This window comes from Zootoca vivipara, chromosome 9 (genome assembly GCF_965207765.1).
Source record: "Zootoca vivipara chromosome 9, rZooViv2.hap1.1, whole genome shotgun sequence".
Lineage (NCBI taxonomy): Eukaryota > Metazoa > Chordata > Lepidosauria > Squamata > Lacertidae > Zootoca > Zootoca vivipara.
In genome coordinates this window covers 28,762,184-28,789,949 of record NC_142592.1, presented here as the reverse complement: position 1 = coordinate 28,789,949, position 27,766 = coordinate 28,762,184, and the positions used below count along the sequence as shown (strand labels likewise).

The window sequence follows — 27,766 nt, the reverse complement described above, 5'->3', positions numbered from 1 at the left end:
TTGGCATTTGCAGAATGGGCTCTTTAGTTATTAACTGATAAAAGATAAGCACGCCGGTGATATTAAAGCCAAGGACTGAAGAGATTTCACCTTCTGATTTATGTGCTCATAACTGAAAGTTGCGTCAGTTCTTTCATGTTAATGCAGCAACTCACCTTTCTCTTCTAAAGTGACCAAGTCCATATACAGTATACAACATTTGCTTTTAACTCATTTTGGATTTTGGTTCCCACCCCCAGAAATAGACTTCTGAGAAAAACAATCCTTCAAAAACACTAGGAAGCAATTTCTGGCAGTTCCCCACAGAAACATGAACACCCCTAAATCTGTTCCCCACACCCTCTGAACCTATGGCATGCAGTAGATGAGAGGAAAGAATTGCAAAAAAAAGAATAAAAAAATAACACCCCTCCCCCACATGCTGATGACTTCACCTCTTAGAAAGAACTGTCACCCCTTAACATAATAAGTTCCTTCCGCCCCTCCTGCAGCTATAGCTATTATTATTAATTTATACCCCGCCCATCTGGCTGGGTTTCCCCAGCCACTCTGGGCGGCTTCCAACAGAAAAATAAAATACAATAATGGATTAAACATTAAAAGCCTCCCTAAACAGGGCTGCCTTCAGATGTCTTCTAAAAATCTGGTAGTTGTTTTCCTCCTTGACATCTGATGGGAGAGCGTTCCACAGGGCGGGAGTGCCACTACCGAGAAGGCCCTCTGCCTGGTTCCCTGCAACTTGGCTTCTCGCAACGAGGGAACCGCCAGAAGGCCCTCGGTACTGGACCTCAGTGTCCTGGCGGAACAATGGGGTGGAGACGCTCCTTCAGGTATAGTGGAGTGAGGCCATTTAGGGCTTTAAAGGTCAGCACCAACACTTTGAATTGTGCTTGGAAACGTACTGGGAGGCGATATAGGTCTTTCAAGACCGGTGTTACGTGGTCTCGGCGGTCGCTTCCAGTCACCAGTCTAGCTGCTGCATTCTGGATTAGTTGTAGTTTCCGGGTCACCTTCAAAGGTAGCCCCACATAGAGCGCATTACAGTAGTCCAAGCGGGAGATAACTAGAGCATGCACCACTCTGGAGAGACAGTCTGCAGGCAGGTAGGCTGCCCTGGATACAGCTACCCTGATTAGCCCAATTTACAGGTCACACCAAGCCAAAGCATGACTTGGCAAACACAGGGGAATTCCTAGAGTTCAGTCATGGTTTGGCTTGTATGTTGTCTGCACCAGGGCTGTGATCTCCCCGGGAACCCTCAAGTTAATACTTAAATTTAGGCGGCTGCCTTGTAAAGATGACTTTCAGCAGGAACCCACATTGCCAAACATGATGCAATTCTATTGAAATCACTGAAATGGAAGTGCTTGGTTGCGTACACAGTTCCACTGATTTCAAGGGGACAAGACGATTCAACTCCCTCATTTTTGCAACCTGTCAACTGCAAAGTGTTCTACCAGAGGAAAGTTAGATAGCTCTTCACTGTATACTTTACATCTGTGTGCAAATCACTGAAATCAAGGAAGGCTTTTCCCCCACACAAGATTCTCTTGTTTTAAATTAAAAACATTAAGTAATTTTTGCATTTTATTTCATACTATGTACAATGGTTCTCAGGAACAAATACAACTGAATCTATGTCAGATCCCACATTACTATAAAAATGGAAAGAATGGTATATAAGCGTAGAGTTTTCTCATATGCAAGTCATTTATTAAGGACAAGGGGCACAATCCGCCATAAGAATCTTCTGTTCTATCTGTGCCCTCCATGGGAGCTTATGCAGAACTACATGAGGGAAACACACCCAACATAATTTGCATTTATTTTTAACTGCTTTTATTTAATCAAGTAGTCTAGCGTAAAGGCAGTTGAAGCTGATTTTTTTAAATCAGTTACTATACTATTCAGCAAAGAAACATTATTCGTTAAGTAAGCAAGAAAGCCATTGTAAAAGTAATTCAGAACCTGAATATAGCCTTAAGAAAAGAATATTTTTCAAAAATAGGAAGGTTTACAGTTATGTATTAAAATTTGGTCAAAATTGCCTGAATGAAAAGCCAAGTTTACTTAGTCAAAAATAGATTTATCCTTTAATACTCACAAGTTTGAATATGTAACTAATTTATACATACATATGTATAAGCGTAGAGGTGTTAAAATGTAAAAATGTACTGTTCAGCCAACCCCCTGGATTACAAAATTCAAGATCAGGGAACTGCACAAATTTAAATCCTCATTGCAAATCTACATTCAACAACCACAAATACTTAACAAATGTTTTTGTAAACATTTGAGAAAGGACATAATCCTTTCATTTACAAAGCACTGTTTATGAAGTTATGTTCTTTTCACATAGGAAATAGTATAGACTTTTGAATCTTATGATATCCAAGAACCATCCATGCTCAAGACTTCTCAAAGTAAAAGTGATAAAGATGCATTTATTTCCATGCCATTCACATTCATCTGATTTCCATTTTACCAAAAAGGGAAAAAATGCACTTGGCTACAAAAGTATTAGGGAATGTTATCTGAGGGAGGGGGGAAGGCTACTTTGGTAGAAGAAACTACAAAAATAATTAGGTCACATTGTAAAGCTTTGATGCAAGAGTATTACAGTACATGATCTGTTTTCCAAATCTTTAAAGCTTAATCAAAACAAAAACTTAAATATCCACCTCAAGTGCTTGAAAGAAACAAAACAGGTATAATAAAGTGTCTCTTCAAAAATGCAGACAAATAATTGTGCAAGATTCAATCTGCCAGCACAGTGGGGGTCACTTGCTCAATACTTTCACTTGTTCCATTGGCAGCAGCAACAGGCTTGGAGATGTTTGAATAGGCTGGTGCAGAGTGACTTATTCCACCAGCAGTTTCATCTTCCCCAGTGTCTGAATCTGGTGTTGTTGCAGCACTGTTCTCTAATCCCAAGATCTCACAGACTGCTTGAGGCAATTCCTATGAAAAGAAAATATGTGTTCTTTTAAGTTAACATGCTAAGTACACAAGAAGCATATCTTTAAATGCATGTAAGTTTGAGCTAAAATATGCCTTTTCTTAATTCTAGAAGGAAAAGATGTTCAATAAGCAGTTCTAGGATGACTAGAAAATCCTTATCTTTTAAAATTGGTATAGGTAGATTTCACTTTATCTCTGGGCACAGTATTATTTTGAGTGTTGCAGCAGTTTATGACATCATTATTTACTTCTTAAATTTGCATACCACCCTTCATTCAAAGGCATCATAAGCTACACACACCGTAAAGGGTTTGTTTCAATAATTATCAACCTGGTTAAATCTCATTTGTTTATGCAAAGCTCATGAAATATGCTTGACTTTTACCTTGCAATTTATCATCTGCATAGAAACGGCTTCTGCTTTACAAAGTACGTCTTCAACATCCATTTTCATAGACAGTTCGTTGATATGCTAAAACGGAAGAAAAAGAATGACGAAGTGCAACCAAGGATGTGGGGAGGGTGTCACGCTAAATGCACAGCTTTCTGAGCCACGGAACTTTGGCTCCTAGTGTTAGCATAACCTTAAGTAAAGAAATGCTAACTTGATTAATACACGTGCATAATTAGCATCTGGTTAAGATTGCAATATGTAAATTATGTCTGCTACTTGGATTTATGGTTCCTCAGCACTGCACCTCCCCAGGCTCAGGGGCAGCCACCCAACAAAACCACCATCTCTATGCAGCAATGCTGAGAAGAGTAGAAAAAAGTCTGGAAGGGACTGCCATCTTCCTGCACAATCCCCAGTAGTCTAGGATAGTTTTGCCTTGAATTGTGGGTTGTTGTGTGTTTCTGTGTGTGGCCTCTCCTTACACCATAACCTGAAGACAAGTCACTAGGTCCAACTGGAGCTTCCTATTTCTACTGGAATCCTCTTACCTAGGGTAGCTCACCAAATAAGCACTTAAATCAGCCTCAGTATAAACAGTAAGTCCTCTTAGCTCTGAAAATCAAACAACCAGTCTATATGCTGTATGAAAACTCTGCTTCATATTACTTTCTCTCAACTTGATGAGTTAAAAAATTACTAAGATCTACTAACGAAGCCACATTAAGCATCTTTCAATACAGTAGAAATGTGGCTGAGAATTAACATTTGTTCCATCTCACAGAGGATTGCATAATGAAATGCTAATAGTATTCAAATACAGGAACAAAGGATAGAACATAATTTGGATCTAGAGTAACATGCAAGAGATACCTTCAGTATTTCGTTGAAGCCATAATGCTTCTCCATAATTTGCTTCTTTTCGGATTCAAGGATAGCGCAACAGATGAGAAGGTGGAAGTTCTGACAAGGCAAGTCTGTCCACATTACCTAGCAGAATATTGAAGTTGCTGATGAATCAAAAACTCGAACATGATGCCACAAGTGTAAGGTACTAAAATAATAGTACAGTTTTAGCAGCCTTCCAAAACACTTACTTTTCTGGCAACTTAAAACTACATCAGAAGGAAAAACTAGTTTTCTAACATATATTTCAGTAGAGGTTGCCAGCTAATTAAACTATTATCTAGACAGAAAAACATAATAGCTTGCTTAATAACTATCTATAATTAATTTCATGCTACATTCTGAAGATCTTGACAAGGGCAAATGGTAGAGCTATGTCCTGATAGCATCTGTCACCCTCAATGAATGTCAGATATTTTGGGTGGATCCTTAGGATCTTTATGCCTCAATGAAATCAGGATCAGAAAACCAGTAGTATTCAAAGTGCAGTGGAATAAATGGGTTGATGGACTTAACAGAATTATTTTGGAACAATAAGTTTTCAGGACTCTTAAAACTGGAATATGGATATACACTCTATACTTCAGAAAAAAAGAAATGCAAACTCTGACTACAGTGACTGGGTTGTATTTGCCAGGAAACTGTCTGATCCCACGAGTTGATATTCTGGGCAAGTCACCTTCTTAGTGGTAGCAAAAGTGACAGAACCATGCAGTAGCAGATCAGGGGGTATTGGAGCAATTAAGTGAGTCCTAAGATTGTTATTCAGAGCTATAAGCCAGGTGTGGCTAGTCTTCTTTGGGCTAAGGGCTGCACTGATCCATAACCAACCCACAAGAGTGGCAGCAATAAATATATTTTAAAAATTCTTTAATGGACAAATTTGGTGAACAGCCAAAAACCTTTCAGCATAACAGTATCATAGCAGGGACCTATAATTTTAAACATTACTTGTAATTTAAGTTTTTTTTTAATGGAAACATTTGAGGGAGGAGGCTGTGGGAGACCTACAGAAAGCCTTTTGGCATCATTGTGTGGGACGCATTGGAGTACACCATAACACATTATTATATTTTAAAGGTAACAAATGGGGGGGGGGATTCTTGAGATGCCATGGGGAGCACACATATGGCCCATGGATTAGCCACCCTGTTGTAAGCCGAGACATTTCCTTTCACCCTGGTATGCTTTGTGCATTTTTTACAAGTTTACATGGTGCTGATAGGGACCCAGGTGGCGCTGTGGTTAAACCACTGAGCCTAGGGCTTGCTGATCAGAAGGTCGGCGGTTCGAATCCCTGTGATGGGGTGAGCTCCCGTTGCTTGGTCCCAGCTCCTGCCAACCTAGCAGTTCGAAAGCATGTCAAAATGCAAGTAGATAAATAGGAACCGCTACAGCGGGAAGGTAAACGGCATTTCCATGTGCTGCTCTGGTTTGCCAGAAGCGGCTTTGTCATGCTGGCCACATGACCTGGAAGCTATACGCCGGCTCCCTCGGCCAATCATGCGAGATGAGCGCGCAACCCCAGAGTCGGTCACGACTGGACCTAATGGTCAGGGGTCCCTTTACCTTTACCTTTATGGTGCTGATAGTAATGAGAACTTGGGAACTATTATTCAATAGCACCTTATAAGACAGTGTGCATGCAAGAGAAAATCCTGAATAGGAATAAAAACATAACAGTTGTGAGGAATAAGGTGCTAACTTCAAACTGCTTTCCTTCTCTGAAAGTCCTCAAGCAGAAATAGGGCAACCATCTGTCAGATGCCTCTTTAATTTTTAAATTAAACTTTAATTTAAATTAAACTTTGGAGTTTCTGCACCAAGCAGGGGATTAGGCTAGTTCATCCAGTACTTAATGCTCCTCCAGTACTTAAGAGCAAACAAGAGAGTATAAGTCTCCCCTCTTGGCCAACTATGAACTTCCTCACCCACACAGCCAGGTGGCAGAATCAAGGCCCAATGGCCACAGTCTTACCACCTCTAGATGCCACTATTTATACATTGCTTTAACATGATGCAGTTTAGCTAAATTGTATGTATTTTCCTCCAGAATCATATTTTAAGCATTTTAGGTGGTAGGTACTAAAATAAAAAGAAATTTCTTACCTCCCATAAGCGAAGAATATCTTGAAAACTAAATTCTCTTTTAAATCTTATTAGAAGCCACCGGAAGCAAAAATAAAGGTATCCTGAATCTTGAGACTCTAAAATAGTTTTTTAAAAAAGAACATGAACAAATAAATCTTTGACAGAAATGCTGGTTGTGAATCACTTAAAGTATGTTTAATATATTAATACATCTAACAGCTTTGCTGGCTACAATTGCTTACAAAAAGTTAGTTTGTTCTAGAGTTTATTGGGGTGGGAAACTGAGGAAAATATGGACCATAATTTTATTTGTTTGTTTCATTTATATCCCACCTTCTCCAAAGAGCTCAAAGTGGTACACATGGTTCCTCCCTCCTCACTGAATCCCTACAACAACCCTGTGAAGTAGGTTAGGTTGAGAGATTGTGGTCCTAGTCAAGTCTCTCTTTGAACATCAATTGTTGTTGTTGTTTAGTCGTTTAGTCATGTCCGACTCTTCGTGACCCCATGGACCAGAGTACGCCAGGCACTCGTGTCTTCCGCTGCCTCCCGCAGTTTGGTCAGACTCATGTTGGTGGCTTCGAGAACACTGCCCAATCAATTGTTAGTGGGAGTCTAATCATTGCTACCTAAAGGGCTCTGAAAGTAAACTGAGGACAGGCAAGACTGAAACAGTATCTAAATAGCACAGAACTCTCTTTACAACAATTGAGAAAGTAATTGGTGTAGGAAAAGTATTTTAAGCAACTGGCTGTGTTTGAATGTCCCAAGTCAGACTTTCTGGCTTACTGTGTTTACCAGGAATAGGAAGCTCTGGTTTCCTGGAAATGCACACTGCCTGTTTGCTCCCATACTTCTTCTGGCTTAAGTGTGATGAACAAACCAGGAAGTCAATACATCTGAACCATGATCATGAGCCACTCTGAAGGAATTGTTTGTTGTTGGCTTGCTGATCATGGATCCCTGATTCGGATATAATGTGAAACCAACACTTCCTGGTTTGTTTTTTCTGGTTATGCCAGAGGCGTGAAGCGGCAGCAACTGGGCAGCATGCACATGCTGCTCATTCTCAGTAAACCACAACAAGCCAGAAACTCTGACTTAACAGGGCATGCCAACACGGCCACTGTCTAGATTCTAGATAAGAACAGTGGTAAGTTTTCTCCTGGTGAAAGGTGGGGGGGGACCCTTTGGCGCTGCAGGAGCTCTTTGGGAACTCCAGTTCAGCTCTGAAGTTTTTGAGGAGATGTGGAGCCCACACTTTCCCCCCACCTCCACGACAGCCTGATTTCCCTCGGAAGGAGCGCAACCAGCTACAGCTTTCCCTTCATGTGGCAAAACCAGAAGCCAGTAGGACAACTAAAATAAGAATTCAGTATGATAAAGAGACAAGAAGTGAGTGGGCGTACTTGGGGGAATATTTACAGAAATATGACTTAAAAATACAGTGGTACCTCTACTTACGAATTTAATGCGTTCCGAACGCACATTTGTAAGTAAAAAAAAATTGTAAGTCGAATCCCATAGGAATGCATTGGGAGAAAAAATTCGTAAGTAGAAGCAACTCTATCTAAAAATTCGTAAGTAGAAAAAATCCTATCTAAACCGCATCCAAGATGGCGGACGGAGCTCCATTCGTAAGTAGAAACATTCGTAAGTAGAGGTACCACTGTATAAATTCCAGGTAACTTTGTGACCGACAGCTGACAAGATTAAAGACATGAGAGCATGGAAAATAAGGTAGAAAAAAATAATGTATATGCAGTCAATCAAGATGTAAAAAGAACTGTCATGGAATGCTGGGTGGGAAGTCAAAAAGAACTATTGTGTAAGAATGGAAAAAGGTGTAAATTAATAATAATAATAATAATAATAATAATAATAATCAGTGATAAGTTATTCTGAGCTGTCATACATACCCAAGTAACTGCAAAATCCACTATCTAGCAAGCGAAGTAAAGTACTCAGATGAATTAGCTGTGTCTTCATACCCTGCATTTGCTCTTCAAAATTCTGGTGCTTAATGGGAAACAAATTGAAGCAGCATCTAGAATATTTTTATTCTACATGAGGGCCAAGATGAGCATTAAATCAAAACAAATATATAATAACAAAACTAAACATTAAAGTGATTTTGGTCCTGTTGGGATGCTAACAGCATTCCATGCAGCTCACTTTCAAGATCAGATATGGGTTTGATAATTTTAATTCATTGAATTAAGCAAATTAGAATAATGTGGAGTCCAATGAGACTGGACAGCTTCATCTGCCCCACCTGCAATAAAATAAGTCTCTCTCATACTGGTCTCAAGAGCCACAGCAGGCACTGTAATTCTTCAACAGTTTGACTTTACCCCCAAAGGCACACTCTTCCATTGTTTCTCGAGACAGATAGATGCCAATCATTATTATTTATCTACCCTTCACCCTAAGGTCCCAGGGCAGGTTACAACATTGAAACACAGCATTATTTTTATAATTATGGAACATACATTTCTTGCTTATATATCTGTTGCTACGCTGCAAGTGAAATGCTACATAAATTGCTAACAAAAGTTTAATGATAAACAGAAGTTAAAGAAATAAGTTTCAATCAAACGGTAACTGAAGTTAACAACAGGAATGAAGATGAAAAGACTTACCATTTGATCCATGTACAAGGCAAAGCACCAAAAGGCATCAACTTCATTCTCCATCACATATAAAATCGGAGAAAGCAGGTCACTCATTCCCTGAACATAGCCTTTTATTAGAGAGAGAGAGAACTGGTGATATGTGGCAAACCCAAAAGATTGAATAGTAACTATTTAGTTTCTCCCATCCTCTTCCTAAACTACTGTATTTTTCCGTGTATAAGACTAGGTTTTTCAACCCCCCAAAAAGGTTTAAAATTGGGGCTTGTCATATACATGGGTAGTGCTGGGGGTGTTTTCTTAATTTGGAGTCCCCCCAAAATAGGGGGCATCTTATACATGGAAAAATACGGTATTTGTTCAAATAAGCGTTCACCCCCAGCAATGGAAACTTTGATACATTTATTTGATCTCCAAAATCAGGAGTTCATAAGTACCAAAACTTAACAGGTTTGCTGCAGGTCCCACTTGTGCAACCAATGGTAAAACGCATAATTAATTCAGGCATCTAAGACAGAATGTACATCAAGTCTTCTCTGAAGGGTAATTACAATAAGTTACACTAGATCAGACACAGTAGTACACATACATAAGTAGAATCCTACTTACCCAAATCAAAGTCATACATACAATAGGTCATCAAAATGTCATGAAGCAATATCAACCCAGGATTATCTTGACCTTCATAAAACTTGTTTGTTCGGTCTGTTCTGTTTACATCTTTTTCTGGAAAACAGCACACAGATTTAATACATTTTCAAAACAGCTTCTGCTAAGCCTATATCTAAAAAATGCAGGATGCTCTTCAAATTTCCAATTTCTCAAACACTGTGCTGAGCTTTGAAGTGCCTAGTAAAGACAACTAAATTCAGAGGATGTCATTTAAAATGCATTAAAGCAGCTTTTAAGAGTATTTAAGACAAATTCTTCCTGTCTCAAATAAGATGATTTCTTATAAGCAGATTTCCAAACACTTAGAAAACAGTACACTTTTTATAGAAACCTCCCGATTAAAATGTAAAACATTTTCATTGAATTAACACACGGCAGAGTCTATTTGAGATATGTTAAATGTAAAATGTCACTCAAATGTACTAGATATGTGGTGTTACATTAAATTTAATGGTGAGGAGTTGATATGTAATCAAGCCTTCAAAGTTTAATTGCTTGGTTTAGCATGAGAATGTTTTATTAGGACACTCCATTTCCCCATGTTTCTTCAATTGTTACTGAAGTTAGTTTATCTCAGGGGTCGGCAAAGTTTTTGTGGCTTAGGCCGGTTCACGGTCCTGCAGACGCCACAGTAGTGTGCTGGAGTGTGCGCACGCATGCACACATGCGCAAACGCTATTTCCAGTGTTCCTTCCGGCGCGGAGGAAGCATATGCAGCTTCCCATTGGCTGCAGGAGCTTCCTGCAGCCAATGGGAAGCTGGCCAGCATCACAGAAGGAGGTCCCCGCTCCGTTCCATGCTGGTTTAGCACGGTGCACGGGAGCCAGCTGAGCAGGCGGTGGGGGTCTATGGGTGGTTAAACGACCCCCATGGGCCACTTGTTTATCTGCTCAGTCTCTGAGCATATACTGTAGAGTTTTATACTACTGTAACATTCCACACACTATCAGAATCTGATTAAAATGCATTGACTAAGCTTGTTGTGTGAATCAAACTTAGCTATGCTTTACCAAACCGCAGAAGCATGTGAGGATACAGAGAGGATCTTGAAACCATTTTGCTCCTCTCTTGCCCTTTGTACTGCTGCACTGTGCTGAGCTAAACCAAGACTTTAGTTTGTGGTAAGTGAATGTGCTAAACCATGAGTCCTGCCTTGGACTACATGCTAAGCCTTACCCTGGTTTAGCTCAGCACTGGAGCAAAAAGGACTGGACAGGAGCAAAGTACCCTACTGTGCAAACTATAAGATCATTATAGTAAAGCCAAGGGAGAATAAAGCTTCTTGTCTACATTCAGACCCTTGGGCTCTCACTTGTGGGGTGCCTCAGGGTTCCATCCACTCCCCCATGCTTTTTAACATCTACATGAAGCAGCTGGAAGAGATAATCAGGGGGTTTGGGCTGGGTGTTCATCAATATGTGGATGATACCCAGCTGTACCTCTCTTTTAAATCAGAACCAGTGAAGGCGGTGAGGGTCCTGTGTGAGTGTCTGGAGGCGGTTGGAGGATGGATGGCAGAAGTACTGTTCTTGGGGGACAGAAGGCAGGCAGGTGTGGAGGACTTCCTGATCCTGAATGGGGTAACTGTGCCCTTGAAGGACCAGGTATGCAGCCTGGGAGTCATTTTGGACTCACAGCTGTCCATGAAGGCACAGGTTAATTCTGTGTCCAGGGCAGCTGTCTACCAGCTCCATCTGGTACGCAGGCTGAGACCTTACCTGCCTGCAGACTATCTTGCCAGAGTGGTGCATGCTCTAGTTATCTCTCACTTGGACTACTGTAATGCGCTCTATGTGGGGCTACTTTTGAAGGTGACCCGGAAACTGTAATTAATCCAGAATGCAGCAGCTAGACTGGTGACTGGGAGCGACCGCCAAGACCATATAACACTGGTCCTGAAAGATCTTCATTGGCTCCCAGTACATTTCCGAGCACAATTCAAAGTGTTGGTGCTGACCTCTAAAGCCCTAAACGGCCTTGGTCCTGTATACCTGAAGGAGCGTCTCCACCCCCAGCATCCATCCCAGACACTGAGGTCCAGCTCCGAGGGCCTTCTGGTGGTTCCCTCGCTGCGAGAGGTGAGGTTACAGGGAACCAGGCAGAGGGCCTTCTCAGTAGTGGCACCTACCCTGTGGAACACCCTCCCAGCAGATGTCAAAGCAATAAGCAACTATTTTACTTTTAAAAGACAACTGAAGGCAGCCCTGTTTAGGGAAGTTTTTAATGTTTGATGCTGTATTGTTTTTAATATTCAGTTGGAAGCCGCCCAGAGTGGCTGGGGAAACCCAGCCAGATGGGTGGGGTATAATAAATTATTATTATTATTATTATTATTATTATTATTATTATACTCTGACACTTCTTGTGTTGTATTAAAAGGCAAAAAATAAAAAGCCTTCAAATGCCAAAAGCAAGAACATTAACTATTTCTCCCCTCAAAAGCGTATCTCCAAGTCAAATTTCAGTATTCTGAATGTGTGTCTGCTTTCAGTAGCAAAATACATGCTTGTCAGTAGGAGAAAAGTGGCTAAAGGATAGAAATTTGGAGAAGCAGCAAGAAGGAAAAAGGTTAGATGTGCCTCCCTTTTTGCTGCTTTTAAACTAAAAATCTTACCATGCTTCTTACACTGGTGTGACTGCATGCCTGCTGTGATGCACATTAAACATACAACTTAGCTTTCTGGTCTCAAACTTTCCCTCTTGCCTTTAAGAGTTATTGCTAATGTTATGAATCATTTAAAATGTTTGCCATTGCTGGTTAGAGCAGAGAATAATGAAGTTTAATGTTAGTTTTAGTTTATAACAGGCTACCAAAACATATGGTCAGCAACCTGTAGAAACTTATTTAAAGTGAAATAAAGTTCAGCACACACTCAGCTTTCCTTTATTTCAGTCAGCAGCAAAATAAAATTGCATCAACTACAAGGATCAGAAAAGAAATGGCTGCACAGCATGCATGCTGACTTCAAGAGGAAATTAAAAACATTCCTGTTTATCCAGGCATTTGGTGACTGAAATACACTGTTTCATGGCAGCCCTGAGATCACTCGTTGAAAGAATGGTGAGTTTGTTTGTTTGGCTCATTTTTATTCATTATCAATCTCTTTATTATGTCTTCTGCTCACAGTGGAGGGCATGGAAGAGAAAGAAGGCATGAATCCTAACACACTGAACCTAACAGGTCATAATTTTGTTACAGAAACAATCTAACAAACATGGCGGATAATTGAGGTCACCTCAAATTTTAAAAAAAGGAGTACAAGTTTATCACTAATGTATCTCTAAGCCTTCTATGTTTCTTAAAATTACCTATAAGACTTCTGTAGTCCCTCAATCTATAGTTTCTTTTTTCTTGTTCTTCACTGACAGATTTCCACTGAAGCTTCATCCTGAAATACTCATCTCTGAAGAAAAAAAATGATAGTAGTAATGATATTCGTAAGCAGTTGTCTTGCAAGTATGCAAAGTTTACTCCACATTATGACATTGTTTTTAGGGAGCCGTACTTACATTTTCCTTTTCTGTACAATTGTTCTTTCTTCCCTAGTACTGTGCCAAGGGTAATAACCCAAAAGAAACTTCCAGACTTCCTTTCTCAAAGCATGACAAAGGCCCTAAGCAGAACATAATAAAATAGCAAAGGCAACATCAGGCGCTTTATAAGAACAACTTTTTAAAAATCCTGTAGTTGTGCAGGAGGTAACATTACCTAATTTTATTGCTACTGTTTCCTATGCTTGATTACCTCTGGTCATTTGTGGGGAGGAGTTCTTTCCCGTGCTGTGAGATCACCTAGTTTCTTCAACTTCTTTTTAGGATGCTCATTAAGACCTAACCTTTTACGTTTGTTTCCCCACCTTAATATTTTTCTGCATTTATCAAACAATCAAAGTTTATTGCATTAGCCATATAGCCATAGCACATATAAAAGATCAAACAGGCAACTGTTGCACAACAACATAGAATACAACAAATACAACTATAACATTAAATATAAAATCCAGCTAAGTGCGACTGGTAAGGTAAAAGATAAAGCAAGGCGTATCAACTGTGAGTATAACAGGGATTTACATAGGACTAGGGCTCGGCAAGTTAGCCAAAAAGGTGGCCCTGAGTTTCAGGGCCTGTAAAATGTAGATGGCCACATCATGTGAAACCAAGGGGTTGGCGTTCACCAATAGGTACTTCATGTGGTCGATGTCCCGTGTGATGGTCGTCGGGATTAAAGAGAGAAGCCTGGATCTAACCGAGGCATATAAAGCACAGTAAAAGAAAAAGTGTATATAGTCCTCAATCTTTCTCTCATTGCATGGGCAGAGTCGAAGGTTCAATGGTGTGTTGGAAAAAACTCCATGTAAGAATGCTGTGGCGATGACATGGAATCGAGCTAGTGTGAAGGTCCTTCTTAACGTGGGGTTTGTCAATTCGCTCAGATAGTGGGCCAGAGATCTAACTGCCTTCACGTGGGGAAGCCACGTGGAGAGTTTGGCCGCTTTAGATTGTGCTAGATCGAAAGCTTCATCCCTAGCTAGGATCCAACTGAGGATTTTATCGTTTTCCCATGAGGTCAGGGCAGCAAAGTCTGGAAGGGAGTAGCGGTCACAGATGAATTCCATGGCCTTAGACCAGGTGCTGCTGCCGGTAAGGGCTGTAAAGGCTTGTTTAACTAGTCGTGAGTTTTGAATTTCTGCAAGGGATTTGTAGTAGATAATTATCCTGGTATGGATAATCCCAATTCTAGTCTCAACTGGGCGGCCATGGACCCATTAGGGAGGCCCAAGATCTTTCTTGCCAGGAGATTTTGCAGGCATTTGTTTATAAATGAAGCATTGAAAAAAAAATGAAGTTATCAACCTGGAGGTTAATTAAATTACATGTTTTTCTGCATCATCCCCCTTTCTAAGCTCTCTGCCGCCTTCCCTCTCATGTCACATCTTATAGACATGTAGATTCATATGTCTTTGGACAGAAACTTACATTTTCTAAATTGATCTGAAAGCTTTAAGTGTAAATACTGAAACCATTTGTCTTTTAAAGCTATTACTCCGATCTATAACACACTGTTCAGGTTAAATGGAAGTCACTGTGGGAAAGCAAATCTTACGACATTACAAATAATTTCCAACAAGTTCTAAAGGTAGTCCTAATTGGCTTTACCTAGAGCCATCCAGAAAAGATTTCGGCAAGTGGCACTATGCACAAGGATGCAATGTCAAGGTGTTGCTGGACTCCAACTCCCATCAGCCCCAGGCAGCATGGTCAAGAAAGAGGAGAGCTGTACTCCTACAGCACCCGGAGGGTCATGAGTTCCCCATCTCAGCCTTAGGGCAAACTCCTTCAAGACACCCATGTTCTATCAATGGCCATGGAATAAAAAGCTAATGCCGTAGTGAACTTCATTTAAACCTTAAACTAAGGCTAGCACATCCTCATTTCTGTCCGAAAATATTTGCATTCTTTATTTGCTAAATTCTTATTTATGCATTGTTCACTCCAATGTATTTTCACATAACTCTGCCTTATTCAGTATCGGCCACTCAAGGACCAGTCCTGCAATTGGCAGTATCGACACACATGAAAAGGAGTGAGCTTCTCCAAACATGGCATTAGAAATCCACAGTGTGAAATCACTGGTTTCGCAACAGAACTTAAAGGGTTTATATATCAGGCGTGCTGTGTGGTTGGACTAAAACTCCTATCATCCATGGTTATGGGCCATGCTGGCTGGGGTGGATGAGGGTTGGGATCCAACAACTTCCGGAGGAACACAGGTTAGCTACCCCTGATTTGATGGTAAGTCACTTCGGAGTATTGCTGTTTGCATGATTCAGAATTTCAGTTAACCTTTTCTGGATGGATAACCAAATACATGTACCTGCTAGCTACAGTCCTAGCAATAAGGAATCAAATGCAGTTTTTAAAGAGATATTCTAAGATATTACCCCTCTGAATATCATGTGTTTCATGGAGTCAGCATTTAAGATTCTCCCTTCAGAATCCATATTCTTAGTCCATTCTTCAACCGACACTGGCTGTCTTCTGTTCACTTCGGGTCGCTTTCCTAAATCAATCTAAAATATGCACCAGAAAAGCTGTTAAATTATTACCAACGCACTAATTTTTATCTTAAAACCACACTCACTATCAAGAACACTTACTCGTGTAATGACTTCAAATCCTGGTTCTTCCTGTTGATTTATTTTTAAGCCTGGTATAGCATCGCTAAAGAAGTCTGCCATTTCTGATGGAGGCCGCTGCTGAGTTGCTGGGTCACTTCCTCGTAAACTATCAATTATATAGTTGGTCACTTTCGAAAATCTTCCCATTGTTGCTGTGTAAGGATCAGTCTTCAATTTCTGAGAACAGCACAGGGGTAAACAAATTCTGAAATGGCTCACACAAATTTGTTAAAAAAAGAAAAAAAATCTGATAAGACGACATTTATTCTTAAGCGCAAGCTGTCCAAAAGGCTACAGGAAGCTGAAAAAAATGCATCTCCAAAAGAACGCATTACAGCCTCCTTCATCAGTTCAGTGTTCCCACTGGGAAGAAGGGCAGGATACTAATATTTAAAAAAGAAATCAAATACAAACTTCATTTTGTACAGAAAACATAGCAAAGAAAAATAAGGATCTGCCAGCATGAAAATTCCCAGGGTTTAAATTTGGTTTCCTTCAAGAATTGGGCATTTTAAAATCTGGAATTTTAAACTGAATTAAACAAATAGGAAATCACACAAACCTCTAATAAACCATATGTTGGTTCATCAAGGAGATTTTCAAAGGACTGTGAAATACTCTGGCAGTTCACAAGAATTCTCTTGTCCTGTGGAGATCTGTGAACAAAAACATACCATTTCCCCTTCTAGAATCAGAGTCTTTGTTTTGGGAAATTCAACAATATAGCCTTCACATTTGAGAAAAGTGAATTCATTCTGCAATATTTTAAGAGGATTATATGTGTGCATGTGCACACATAAATATACAGAAAGAAGACATCACTATTAAAAAAAAAGTTGAAATTATATGATTGCCACCTCAAGCTTATTCAGGAAATTAGCTGGTTGGATTCACTATTACTAGCTTTTGAAACAAAACACCATTACATTTATTCATTGTTACCTGGAACAGCTACCACCTATTCTGTTATTAAAGCCTTAGATAAGACTTTTAATAAATGCTATCGCTTTCCAGTGCTGGCATGGAAGGATGCAGCATTTGTGCCAGAGGATATGAAATTCAACAACAGATTGCATCTTAAAGTCAGAAGAGGCGATATAATCAGTCTTGATGACACGGCTGTTAATAAACCAGAACTGAGGCTTGCTAATACAGCCCAGAAAGCAAAGGTTGTGATGTGTCATACTTAGCTAACCCATCAGAATAAGAAAACCTCTTAAAGATACTTCCTTTTTAATTAAACTCATCCTGAGTAATATTCACAATAAATTAGCATCACTTCATTTGCTCTGAGCAGTTATTTACGATATTGTACCAAGGAAATAAGGATTTTCAGGTAACATTAAACTGAACTCGGAGTCTTTCAAAAGAAACTTTGAAATCCTATTTACTCTCTTGTATACTTCAGTTCTCTAATTAGGCATTACTTCCTTGAAACTAATAAAAGCTTCTGACAGATTTGAGTGCCAACTAGAAAATGCCTGCTCATTTAGAGTATATTTTTAAGAGAAGTTAAAAGATGTCCAGTCATGGTCTGGGACTAAATACAAGATGTGGGCAACAATCTCAGTCAGTCAGATATTTATTGTTAGTAGTCAATGGCCTAGGTTTGTATTTGTTCAGTGCATCACAGAAATTCCCTCTTCCTCTCAGACCTCTGACTAGCTGGTACTGTGATCTTAGTTTATATACTACTGGAGAGCTTATTGTAGGTGAACTGTTTGTTACCAGTCTCCAAAAGAAATTATTTATTTCCTATTACCTGGATCACTCATTTTGATCCAGCAGAGCCAACAGATAAAAATCACTGAAAAGATTAGTCCTGAAAGCAGGAAGGGTCAGATCTAGGAGATGCAAAGGGTAAGAGAGGGAAGACTTTAAGGACCTGGTCAATTGCAAAAAGTTCTCCCAAATTCAAGGCTAGCGCAGCTACAGGGCTACAATGACTTCTCTATCGGATATTTTTACAATAAGGATGTTTTGTTTACAGAAGCCTGGCCACCAGCATCTGAAGAAGTGTCTCTGAACTAAGCTGCCATTCTTGGAAAACTAAGAAGTGCTGCATTCGGATTTCCTTGCAGCTTTTCTGCTAGCTACAGCCACTGGGCAGAGGGAGAAAGAATGCTGAGGTGTTCTATGTTGCATCCCACCTTCTCCCTACTGTAGACAGCCAGAAGGGGAAGGAGAATTCAGTATTTCAGGAGATTCTGTACCTGCCACTCCTTTCTCCCATCTGTAGTGTTACCTGCTTGCTATAGCTTGGCCTCTCATCTTAAAATCATCTATGTATGAGTTTCTGTGCAAAATGTCAACTAAAAATGCACCTTTTTACCCTAGCTTTTGACACTTGAGGTGTATATTTTTAATATTGTAACCTGCCCAGGGACCTTAAGGTGAAGGGCAGGTAATATATAAATAAATGCATCCTGTAGTAACATTACAGGTTCTTCACAGAGTTGTACTTGAAAATGACAATCTAGTATTTCTTTTTTAAATCACAACTTGAGCCTATTGATGTGTTTAAAAACTATGACTAGAAGCATTATTTATTCACTGGCTGGCTTAAAAAATAAAAAGTTGATCAACTCATTATGATGGCTATGCAAACAGTAAAGCTAGAATAATTGACCAAATAGACTCCTCACAATGAATACTTACTCACAGAGCACCACATATTTTCTAAGGGTATGAATCAATAAGGCAGTGTTTCCATGATGGAAGTGAAGAGCTGGGAGGACAACATCATCCTTTAAGCAGAATACCAAATAGGACCATCCCATTCCTTCTTTGTTTTGCTTAATGGACTTTAGATCTGCTAAACTGAACAGGAAGGACCACTTGTTCTCTCCATTTGTGTGAACAGTAGCATCTAATGGGGAAAAGAATACGTTACTTTCTTGATCTAAAGCCAATATGCAGTGCATAGCATTGGAATATATTTAAACTACTTCCAAGAATAAGTGCACTTAACATCATGGCAGCACTCATTGCATCCAATCCTTCAGTGTGGCTAGCTCCACCACTATTAGTGGTGACATGCCTTCACAAAGCACCAGGCTTATTCTCTGGTTAAAAGAATTTGAAGTGGGAAGGCTGAGAAAATCCCAGCCCAAGATCTTGGGGAATCATGTCCATTACTGTCTATCTGAATGGAGGGAGGAGGAGGAGGGAGTTGGAGTTTGGATTTGATATCCCGCTTTATGGACAGGGATGGAGCAATGGTCTGACAGTAAAACACAGTTGATATATTGCTATGCAACTTGACTAGGATCTGCAAATTCTGATTTATTCATTCAACTCTTCTCACCGAACCAATAGCATATACAGTACGCTATCAAAGACATACGGTAAGAACTGTCATTAGAAAAGCAACACCACTTATTTAGTTCGTATTATAACATTAACACCCAAAAGACAAAAAAGAAGAAGTATGCTACATGCACAGCTGGCTCTGGAGCTGACTGAGGATTCCCAGGTAAGTTCCGCACTCTATTGTGTGGGCAGGGCGATCCTCCCCTTATCTGGCCAAATCTCCTGGCAACGCCTCCCCAGCCGGGATAGCATAACTGGCAGAGGTAGGCAGAGACCTCCAAGTGTCCGGCTGGGGGGCGGGGGCAAAGTCAGGCTGTACTGCTGGGTGCCGCATAGGTCCAGGGGGGCTGCGCGCAACCACACAAAAGGCACCCCCATTTGATGTGGGGAGCGGCCATTACCTGCTACAGATGGAATATTTTTAGAGTGCATGCTTTTACACAAATTTACCCCGCTTCAGAGCATTAAAGCCCAGCTTTCCACCACAGACAGGTGATCAGCACTATCAGATGAGAGGAGCTCCACAAGCACAGCCATAGGTTTGCAGCTTTCAGCTGAGCAAGGAAAGGGGGCCAACCCAGCGGTCTCTTCCACATGTAGAAACCTCAGTGTCTGGGATCATCCATTGGAATAGCTTATATATTTTTATACACAGTATTCTTCATTTACCTCCATTTGACTGTGGTTTCTTTTTAAAAGAGACTGTGTTGACCATATCCCATTCTGCCTCGTAACTGTTCGGATGTTCTGTCCCTCGCGAAGTCTTCTCTTTAGGAGTCTGTGCCCACTCAACAACAGAACTGGAATCCTAAATAAGATATCCAAAAAATCAAAAACAGTTTCACTTGTAGCTAGTGATTAATAAAAAAAGACACCCCCCAATATTCCTGTTGTTTTTTATTTTAAAAAAATCCCCTAAAGATCAGTATAGGTGCCTGTGCTTTTAAATTTGTTCATAAATGTTCTAGTATTAAGGGTGAGTAGTGCAGTAGCCAAGCTTGGCAATGATAGCAACTTGTTCAGGGTGGTTAAAAAGGAATTATGAAGAGCTCCAAAAGGATCTCTCCAAACTGGGTGAATGGTGAAAAAAAATGGCAAATGCAATTCAATGTAAGCATGTATGAAGTAATACACATTGGGGCAGATAATCTATGTTTCACATATATGCCCATGGGGTCTTAACTGACAGCAACTAACCAGGAATGAGACCTTGTGGTCATGGTGGGTAGCTCAATGATGAGCCATAGTCCAGCAGCTGTGAGAAAGGGAAATTACATGCTAGGGATCATTAGGTAAAACTGTCAATATTGTTATAGACATGTATGGTATAACCACACCTGGAATACTATGTACAGTTTTTATCTACTCACTTCAAAGGATTATAGAGTTGGGAAAAGATTCCAAAAAGGGCAACCAAAGTGATTGAGAGAATGGAGCAACTACACTTCTGGGAAAGATTTGGATTTTTAGTTTAGAGAAGTTAGAAGGGAGAAGTCATAGTATAATATAATTTAAAAACTTAAAAACAGCATACTCCTTGCCTTGACCGTTCTATTAAATTAAATTTAAAAACAAGAACCACCATCATATTTATCCTTCCTTATTAGGGGAGGAAGATTGGGACAAAATAACTGTATTTCTGGCGGAGTCAAGGAACATGAGTTTGTAATTTAAAGCAACAGATTTGGATTGGTTATCTTTCACTGATCACTATCTAGAGAACATACAACATATTACTCCAACAGTTTTATACTAGAAAATGTATAAAAGTACTGTACAGCACATAACCTACCTTCCATTCTTACTGATGGTCCCCATTAAGGCCATTTGAGCCAAATAAATGTCTCATCCCCTTTTCTCAGTTATGTATATTTTCCATTTGCAATACAGTGGTACCTCAGTTTATGAACACAATTGGTTCCGGAAGTCTGTTCATAAACTGAAGCGTTCATAAACTGAAGCGAACTTTCCCATTGAAAGTAATGGAAAGTGAATTAATCCGTTCCGGACGGTCCGCGGAGTAAGCGTTCATAAACTGAAGCAAACTTTCCCATTGAAAGTAATGGAAAGTGGATTAATCCGTTCCAGACGAGTCCGCGGAGTACTTAAACTGAAGCGTTCATAAACTGAAGCATGGGTGTAATTGGTTCCGGAAGTCTGTTCATAAACTGAAGCGTTCATAAACTGAAGCAAACTTTCCCATTGAAAGTAATGGAAAATGAATTAATCCGTTCCAGATGGGTCCGCAGCGTTCATAAACCGAAAATTCATAAACCGAGGTGTTCATAAACTGAGGTTCCACTGTAGATGGATCTCAACCAATACACTCAGTTTTATGTACCAATATTAATAATAGCATTTTAAAAAACATTCATCACATAAACCGATCAAAGATCTATGGATCCTGCACCCCACACTCTGATAGTACAATTAGGCCTTTATGTTACTTTACCATGTAACAGCTATGGTTTCTGAGAATAAAAGGAAGATTTTGTTTTACTATTTTTTAAAATCAATTTTCCAAACCTTTCAAAAAAAGATTGCTGCAAGTAATCAACATACCTTTCTAGCATATAGTATATTAGACGAATCTAATGAATCATCCAGTGATCGCCAATCTACTATCACCTCAGTATCCTACAACACAAATTATGCAATTATTCAAGTGACTCAATGCCATTAAGGTTTTACTTTTTTCCATTTACAAAAATAGCCTCCATTTACTTTGCACACTATGTATTTTGGTCAGTAAGACAATTATCTTTGCAGGATAGAAAGGCAGAAGGTAAAGTCACAAGAAATATAACACACAAAATATTGATTTAATACCTTATCTATGACTCTCAGTATCCCAGATAACAAACAATCCTGATCATCACTGTTTCCACTGGAGGAGTGAATGAAAACTCCTTCCTGTTCATACACAACCTAAAAAAAAAGTTAAGCAAAGTTGTTTCTTAAAAGTGTTTTCTGACCATTTGATATCCTGAACTAGTTCTGGGGGCAGGTCCAACCCAACCTGGGGACTTCCATTAGGGCAGAGGTGGGGAACCTGTGGTCCTCTATATGTTGTTGGACTCCTACTACAGCTACAACCAGTACTGATGATAGTCAGGGGTGATGGAAGTTTTGGTCCAACAACATCTAAAGTGCCACAGGTTCCCCACTTCTGAATTAGGGTGACAAGACCTGTTCTTCTCAATATGTGACACAATCATGCAAGAAACTGGGTAGGATTTCTGTTACAAGAGGCTATGGTCATGCCTCCTCATAAGCTGATCCAGACAGAAAATTAAACAGAATTACATGTTTGCAATGAATACTCCATTAGAACTCAGAAACAGAGAAATAAATATCAAAATATTAATGCATCAATAACTACAACAGCTTCAATTACCTTCATTCACAAAGGGAGAAACCAGTATTGGATAAATGGCAGGCAAAGTGTGGGTGAACTAACCTATGGTAAATGGTCCCTTTTCAGACAAACTATAGATTTAGTGTTATATGTAGAAGCAGCAACAAACCTCGGACTCAAACTCCTCTTTCAAATGCCTCTCTTCCTCTAGCTCAGTCAATCATGACATCAGAAGCATCCACTTCTATCATCATTTTTCATTATGTTCAAACTGCAGGGAACTCTGATTAGGTATAAGCTATGATTTGTTCAAACAACCCAGGATCAAACCACATTTTTTTGTCCTGGCTTGTCAAAACCTGGGGCTATGAGAAAATATGCAACTCTCAAACTAACTTCATGCAGACTGCAAAGATGGGGGGGCGGAGAAACTATACAATCTTCCAAATTCCTCTCACTTTTGGCTCTGGCTCCACCCAGTTTTGGCTATAGTCCTCCTGGTCAACTGGTCTTCATACAAAAATGTTCTACAAGCTCTGAATACAATTAAAATAATAAGCATATGCTTCTGATCTCCTCATGACCACACTGGAGGAGACAGCGTAGGGAAGTGCTTGAGTCGAAGGGTCACTATTGCTTGTGCATACAACACTGAACCATTGCTTATATCTGAACCAGGAAACCAACAACTAAAGATGATGTGGTGGTGGGGGATAATGAAGGAAAGCAGGTGAGTGACTACTGAGTGTGTGAGTGACTAAGACAGAAAAGAAATAATTTTGCAGAAGCAAACTGAACAGAAGCCTGTAACAAAAATTAATGTAACTCCTCCTAAATAAACAAATGCAAAAAAAACAAGAATACAATGTAATGTATATTTATTTATATTTTTAAATTTGTATCCCACTCTTTTTCTTTCTAAGGAGCTACATCTATCCTATGTAGAAAAGCATCCTATGTAGAAAAGCATCCCAAAGAGTGGCTTTTGCCACTGCAAAAAGCCCCAACTTTCTGCCTACTTCAAACACACACACAATTTTCAGCCTAGGGAGAAATCTGCATAACTCAGAAATTTCCTTATTGCCTGCATGTGACTTGACAGTTGGTCCTATAAAGTTATTAACATACCGTACATACTGTTAACTTTGAATGTACAGGAAGGCTCAAATGCATGCTCACCTATTAAGGTCACGTTGACCAATCACTATCTCTGAGCCCAACTCATTCAAGGCAAGAATAAAATACATTGGGGAGTGAAAGACCACATATGACACTCCAAGCTCCTTTCAGAAAAAGGATTAAAAAATGTAACAAATAAAAAATAACAGAGCAAATTAAAAACACAAATTCTACAAATTTTGAAGCAGGCAGCCTCGGCTTTCACTGTTACCACAACTGTACTGTATTACCGTATGTATTTGTCACAACTGTTTTCAAAAGTATCTTTATTCTCCTTCAAAAGCATTACACTGATACTTTGTGTAACAAAACAGAACAAAATGAATCACTGCAACAATCCAGAAGGCAGTTTCAATGTAACAGTGATAGAAGGAAAATACAGCTTCTGCTGCCCTCTCAAAATAGACAAATTATTAATTTAGCGTTCTTATTAAATTCACTTGCACCTCTGCTCAGGTAGGTACACTGTCAAAGCACTTGTAGGATGGGTGATATGAACAAATATATCAGCTAATTAAACTATTGATGCAGTAAACAGGAATTAAGGTTTGCTTAAACTTGCCATTATTAGGATAGTGGGACCAACAAAGAAAATGTAGCAGACTACTTTTTAATTTCATTCTCTAGCACAAGGCACCAATCAGCTAATATACAAAAGATTTCAGGCAGAGATTGCAAGATAATTGAGAGTGGAAGCATGCATGCCTTAAGGAATTTAGAAGGAAAAAAGGTGTATGTACAAAGAGCTAGGAAAGGTAATATGAAATTAAAGTCCAATACAAAATTGGCCTTGAGGCAGCAAACTAAATTATACATATCCCTGTGCCTTCCCCATGTTTTTCAGTCTTGCTGCCCTGAGGAAAATGAACTTTTCTGTTATAATTTCCACCTCCTGGATAAAGGTTTTTCACTAGGAAACATGTACAATCCTTTCTATCCTCTGTGTGTTTTAAAGAGTTAGGTCACTCATGGCTGGTTCATTAAGGCAACAGGGGCACTGCCCCACCAAACTCAGTCTGTTCTTAGCCAGCCCTACCTGCCTACCTTGTTACTTGCAACTGGTCCAGCTTATTCATTGGCATTGGTTATCAGCTTCATTCTCCTTAGCCTCAGTGTTGCCCTTAGAGCAGTGGTTCCCAATTAGGGGCCCAGGGACCCCTGGGGGTCCGCGGCACCATCCCCTGCCAGGGACTCACCTATCTTGTTAATTGCACAGTGAAAGCCACAATGGTGATCCATGGATCACCTAGCCTCAGCTAGCAACCAATGCCTGCTTACTGGCAGGGGAAAACTTGTGAAAGAGTTGCTGGATGGCAAGTGAGCTGGGATTGGGTAAAAACCTCTGACAGTTTCTTCAGGCTCTTGCAATTAGAGGGGGGGAGAGAGAGAGCGCAAATGGCTTGCTCCACAGGACGGGTTCACATGCTTATCATTTAAAAAATGTAAGGGATCCCCTCCTCTTGCTCTCTACTTTTCAATGGAAAAGAACTTCTAACTGCAAATTTTATGGTCTTTTTTTTTAACCTAAAATTATTTGCTTATTAGGGGCCACCCCACATTTTATTCAAAAAAAATGCTTTGGACAGGTAACTTTTACCAAAATTTTCAAAAGTAGCAGGTCCGTGGCTTCGCTTTTGAAAAATAGGGAGTCCTCAGTAAATAGCTAATTGGGAACTACTGCTTTGGAGAATTCAGCAGGAAAGACAGGGCAAAACTAGAATTTGCTCTGCCAGCCATTGGCTCTGGCTCCACCTACTGTCAATCTCCCTGCTTTCCACCCCACCAATGCCATGGGCACCAACCACCCCTGGGTTAAGTACAGAAATACACAGCTTTATCAATCTACAGCTACAAAAATCCTAACTTCACATCAACAGAGAGGGTCTGAATTTCGAGTGACTGACCAAGAAAGAGATCCAGGGTTAGTGGTGGATAGATCAACGAAAATGACAACTCATTGTGCAGCAGGTGTTTTTTTTTTAATGGTGAAGTTCATGCTACAGATAAGAAAGGAAGTGAAAATAAGACAGCCATATCTCAATACCTTATATAGACCTATAGCACAGCCACATTTAGAATACTGTACAGTATCCTTTTTTTGAGACCACAACTGCACACAATAATAATTGAAAAAGTGCAGAACATGGCAATCAAAATATTTAGGAGCCTGAAGCAGTTTCCCATCAAAAAGGCTAAAGAATTTGGGGCTTTTTAAGTTTTGGGAGAAATGTGAATGATGGGGAACATTATAAAAGTTTATAAAATAATGCAGGGTATGGAGGAAGTGGGTATATATTTATCTCACTTTTATAATACCAGAACTTACAAGTCATACAATGAAGTGAATTAGAGTAGATTTATGATAAATAAAAGAAAGTACCTCTCCATAAAACATGTAATTAACATATGGAAGCCACTATGCTGAAGTCTCAATGCTGTCTTGGAAATGCAACACCAAATGTGTCTAAGTAACTTCTCCAAATTACACTGTTAAAGCATTCACTGTGAAAAGTACAACACTGTAGCAAAAGATTACCTTCTATAAAAATGCCCCTGCTCCTTCAGTGTTTCATATCCTGATATTAAAATCACCACCAGGTCAGCAACCTGCCATATTTCTCAGCTGCACTCTTTTCTGCCCTGCCTCTTAAGAGCATTTCACTTTACAAGACAGCCAGTTAACCTCATGAATCATCTTATCAGAAAATAATAATGACATTCTGACAGTAAATGTCAACCACAGTAAATTTTAACAATGCAACAGCTGGTTCATGATAACAGTAGTTCAAGAGCCTATAATGTCACAAGACAGATTTAGTTTGGCTTCCTAATAGGCTTTTTTTAAATAAAAAACATTTTTAAAAACCCTCTTTTGGACATAGAGTACAAGAAGTGAGAAAGCAGCAAAAAAGGGGGGTTGGGTTTGGACAGGTTCCCTCTCCAGGAATGCTGGTGTAAAGCGGCTATCTTGTAAAACAGGATTAATAATTGAGAAGTGTAAAAGGAGGAATGGCAGTGAAGGCTGTGTAAATTATTCAGCCTTAAGAAATGTTTTCTTCCGAGGAAACCCGCGTTGCCTGGAGGGCTTCACGCTGCCTTAGCGCAGTAGCACAACTCTCTGGCCTTACCAGTTCCACGTGTAAGAATCTTACCTCTCTCAGCCAATCAGCTTAAGAAACAGCCCGCCTTCCGCCAAAGACATTCCCCCCCCCCCGCTTCCTAACGGCCCACCACCAGCCAAGCCAAAGGCCTTTTTCCTCACCGCCAGGCAGGAGCACCGAATCATTCCCATCTTCTCTCCCCACCGCCCCCGTCAACTATGCAGTATCTGAGGGTCAGCGAAGGGAGACGCAGCCTCTCCCATCCCGGGAAACCCTCAGGGAACCCTCCCAGCCGCCTCTGCCTCCCCACAGCGGGTCAAAAGCTCCCTTCATCTTACCTTTCCGCTCCCAGGAGCCGCCATGTTGGCTACGAGTGTTTATGATGACGTTGCTCTCTTCACGTGCTCCCTAGCAGCTCCACAACAACTCCCCGCCCGGCCCCGCCTCGGAGAGACGCATGCGCACCGCGGCGGAAAGGGAAGGCGGGGGAAGCGGCGGGGTGGCGGTGGAAAGGAAAGGAGAAGAGGGTTCTGCGCAGTAGGTACCGGCGGAAACCCACGGAAGTTGTCGAAAGGGCGAGAACCCTCGGTGAATCCGGGCGGCGTAGGGAGGCTTCGATTGGATGACGTCGAGTGTGGGCGTTCCCTCTTAAGGCGGATCTAAAGTGTGGCTCCTATTAAGGCGGAGATCTTATCACGCGCGGTTTGGGAAGTAATTCCGTGCTTTCTATGAGACTCAGCTCCACACACATTCTCCAGTAACAGTGAGGTGATCTCTGCCTATTACTGGGTTTTTTTTCTGATTACTCGGGTTGCCTCTTTGTTTCCAGACTCAGATTAAAAGTAATGATTTTCCTCTTTAAATTGATGGCCTGCGTCCATGCTGCCTTCAAAGGCCACCTGCATCATTCATATGAACCTGAAGATAAGCTTCGGAGGTTTTGCTTCCTGGCCTCCACATCGCCACTGGACTACGGTTGGCAG

The 27,766-nt window shown here is 40.3% G+C and overlaps 1 protein-coding gene across 2 annotated transcripts; it reads right to left on the bottom strand.

The window, feature by feature from the left end:
• Window positions 1-1,574: 1,574 nt before the first annotated feature.
• Window positions 1,575-27,179, bottom strand: TBC1D15 (TBC1 domain family member 15). Of its 2 annotated transcripts, none has more exons than XM_035127045.3 (17): window positions 27,122-27,179; window positions 21,975-22,073; window positions 21,708-21,782; window positions 19,815-19,953; window positions 18,492-18,702; window positions 16,396-16,489; window positions 15,813-16,010; window positions 15,597-15,725; window positions 13,165-13,268; window positions 12,964-13,058; window positions 9,592-9,708; window positions 8,992-9,092; window positions 8,269-8,368; window positions 6,368-6,465; window positions 4,226-4,342; window positions 3,347-3,433; window positions 1,575-2,961 (listed from the first exon to the last, which is right to left on the bottom strand). In XM_035127045.3, the coding sequence occupies exons 1-17, from the start codon at window positions 27,143-27,145 to the stop codon at window positions 2,758-2,760; spliced, it is 1,992 nt and encodes a 663-aa protein (XP_034982936.2). In that variant the 5' UTR covers window positions 27,146-27,179; the 3' UTR covers window positions 1,575-2,757. The 2 variants fall into 2 exon arrangements, with proteins under 2 accessions (XP_034982936.2, XP_088508070.1); XM_088651944.1 differs by lacking the exon at window positions 27,122-27,179 and adding an exon at window positions 25,587-25,681.
• Between the last annotated feature and the right edge of the window lie 587 nt (window positions 27,180-27,766).

Bases quoted from the DNA above. Each gene is read 5' to 3' on its own strand.
- TBC1D15 (XM_035127045.3), bottom strand. From the start codon at position 27,145: ATGGCGGCTCCTGGGAGCGGAAAG. The intron at 4,343-6,367 runs GTAAGAAATTTC...ATATTCTGCTAG, and splicing joins ATATTCTTCGCTTATGGGAG to GTAATGTGGACAGACTTGCC. The intron at 2,962-3,346 runs GTAAAAGTCAAG...TTCTTTTCATAG, and splicing joins TGCAGATGATAAATTGCAAG to GAATTGCCTCAAGCAGTCTG.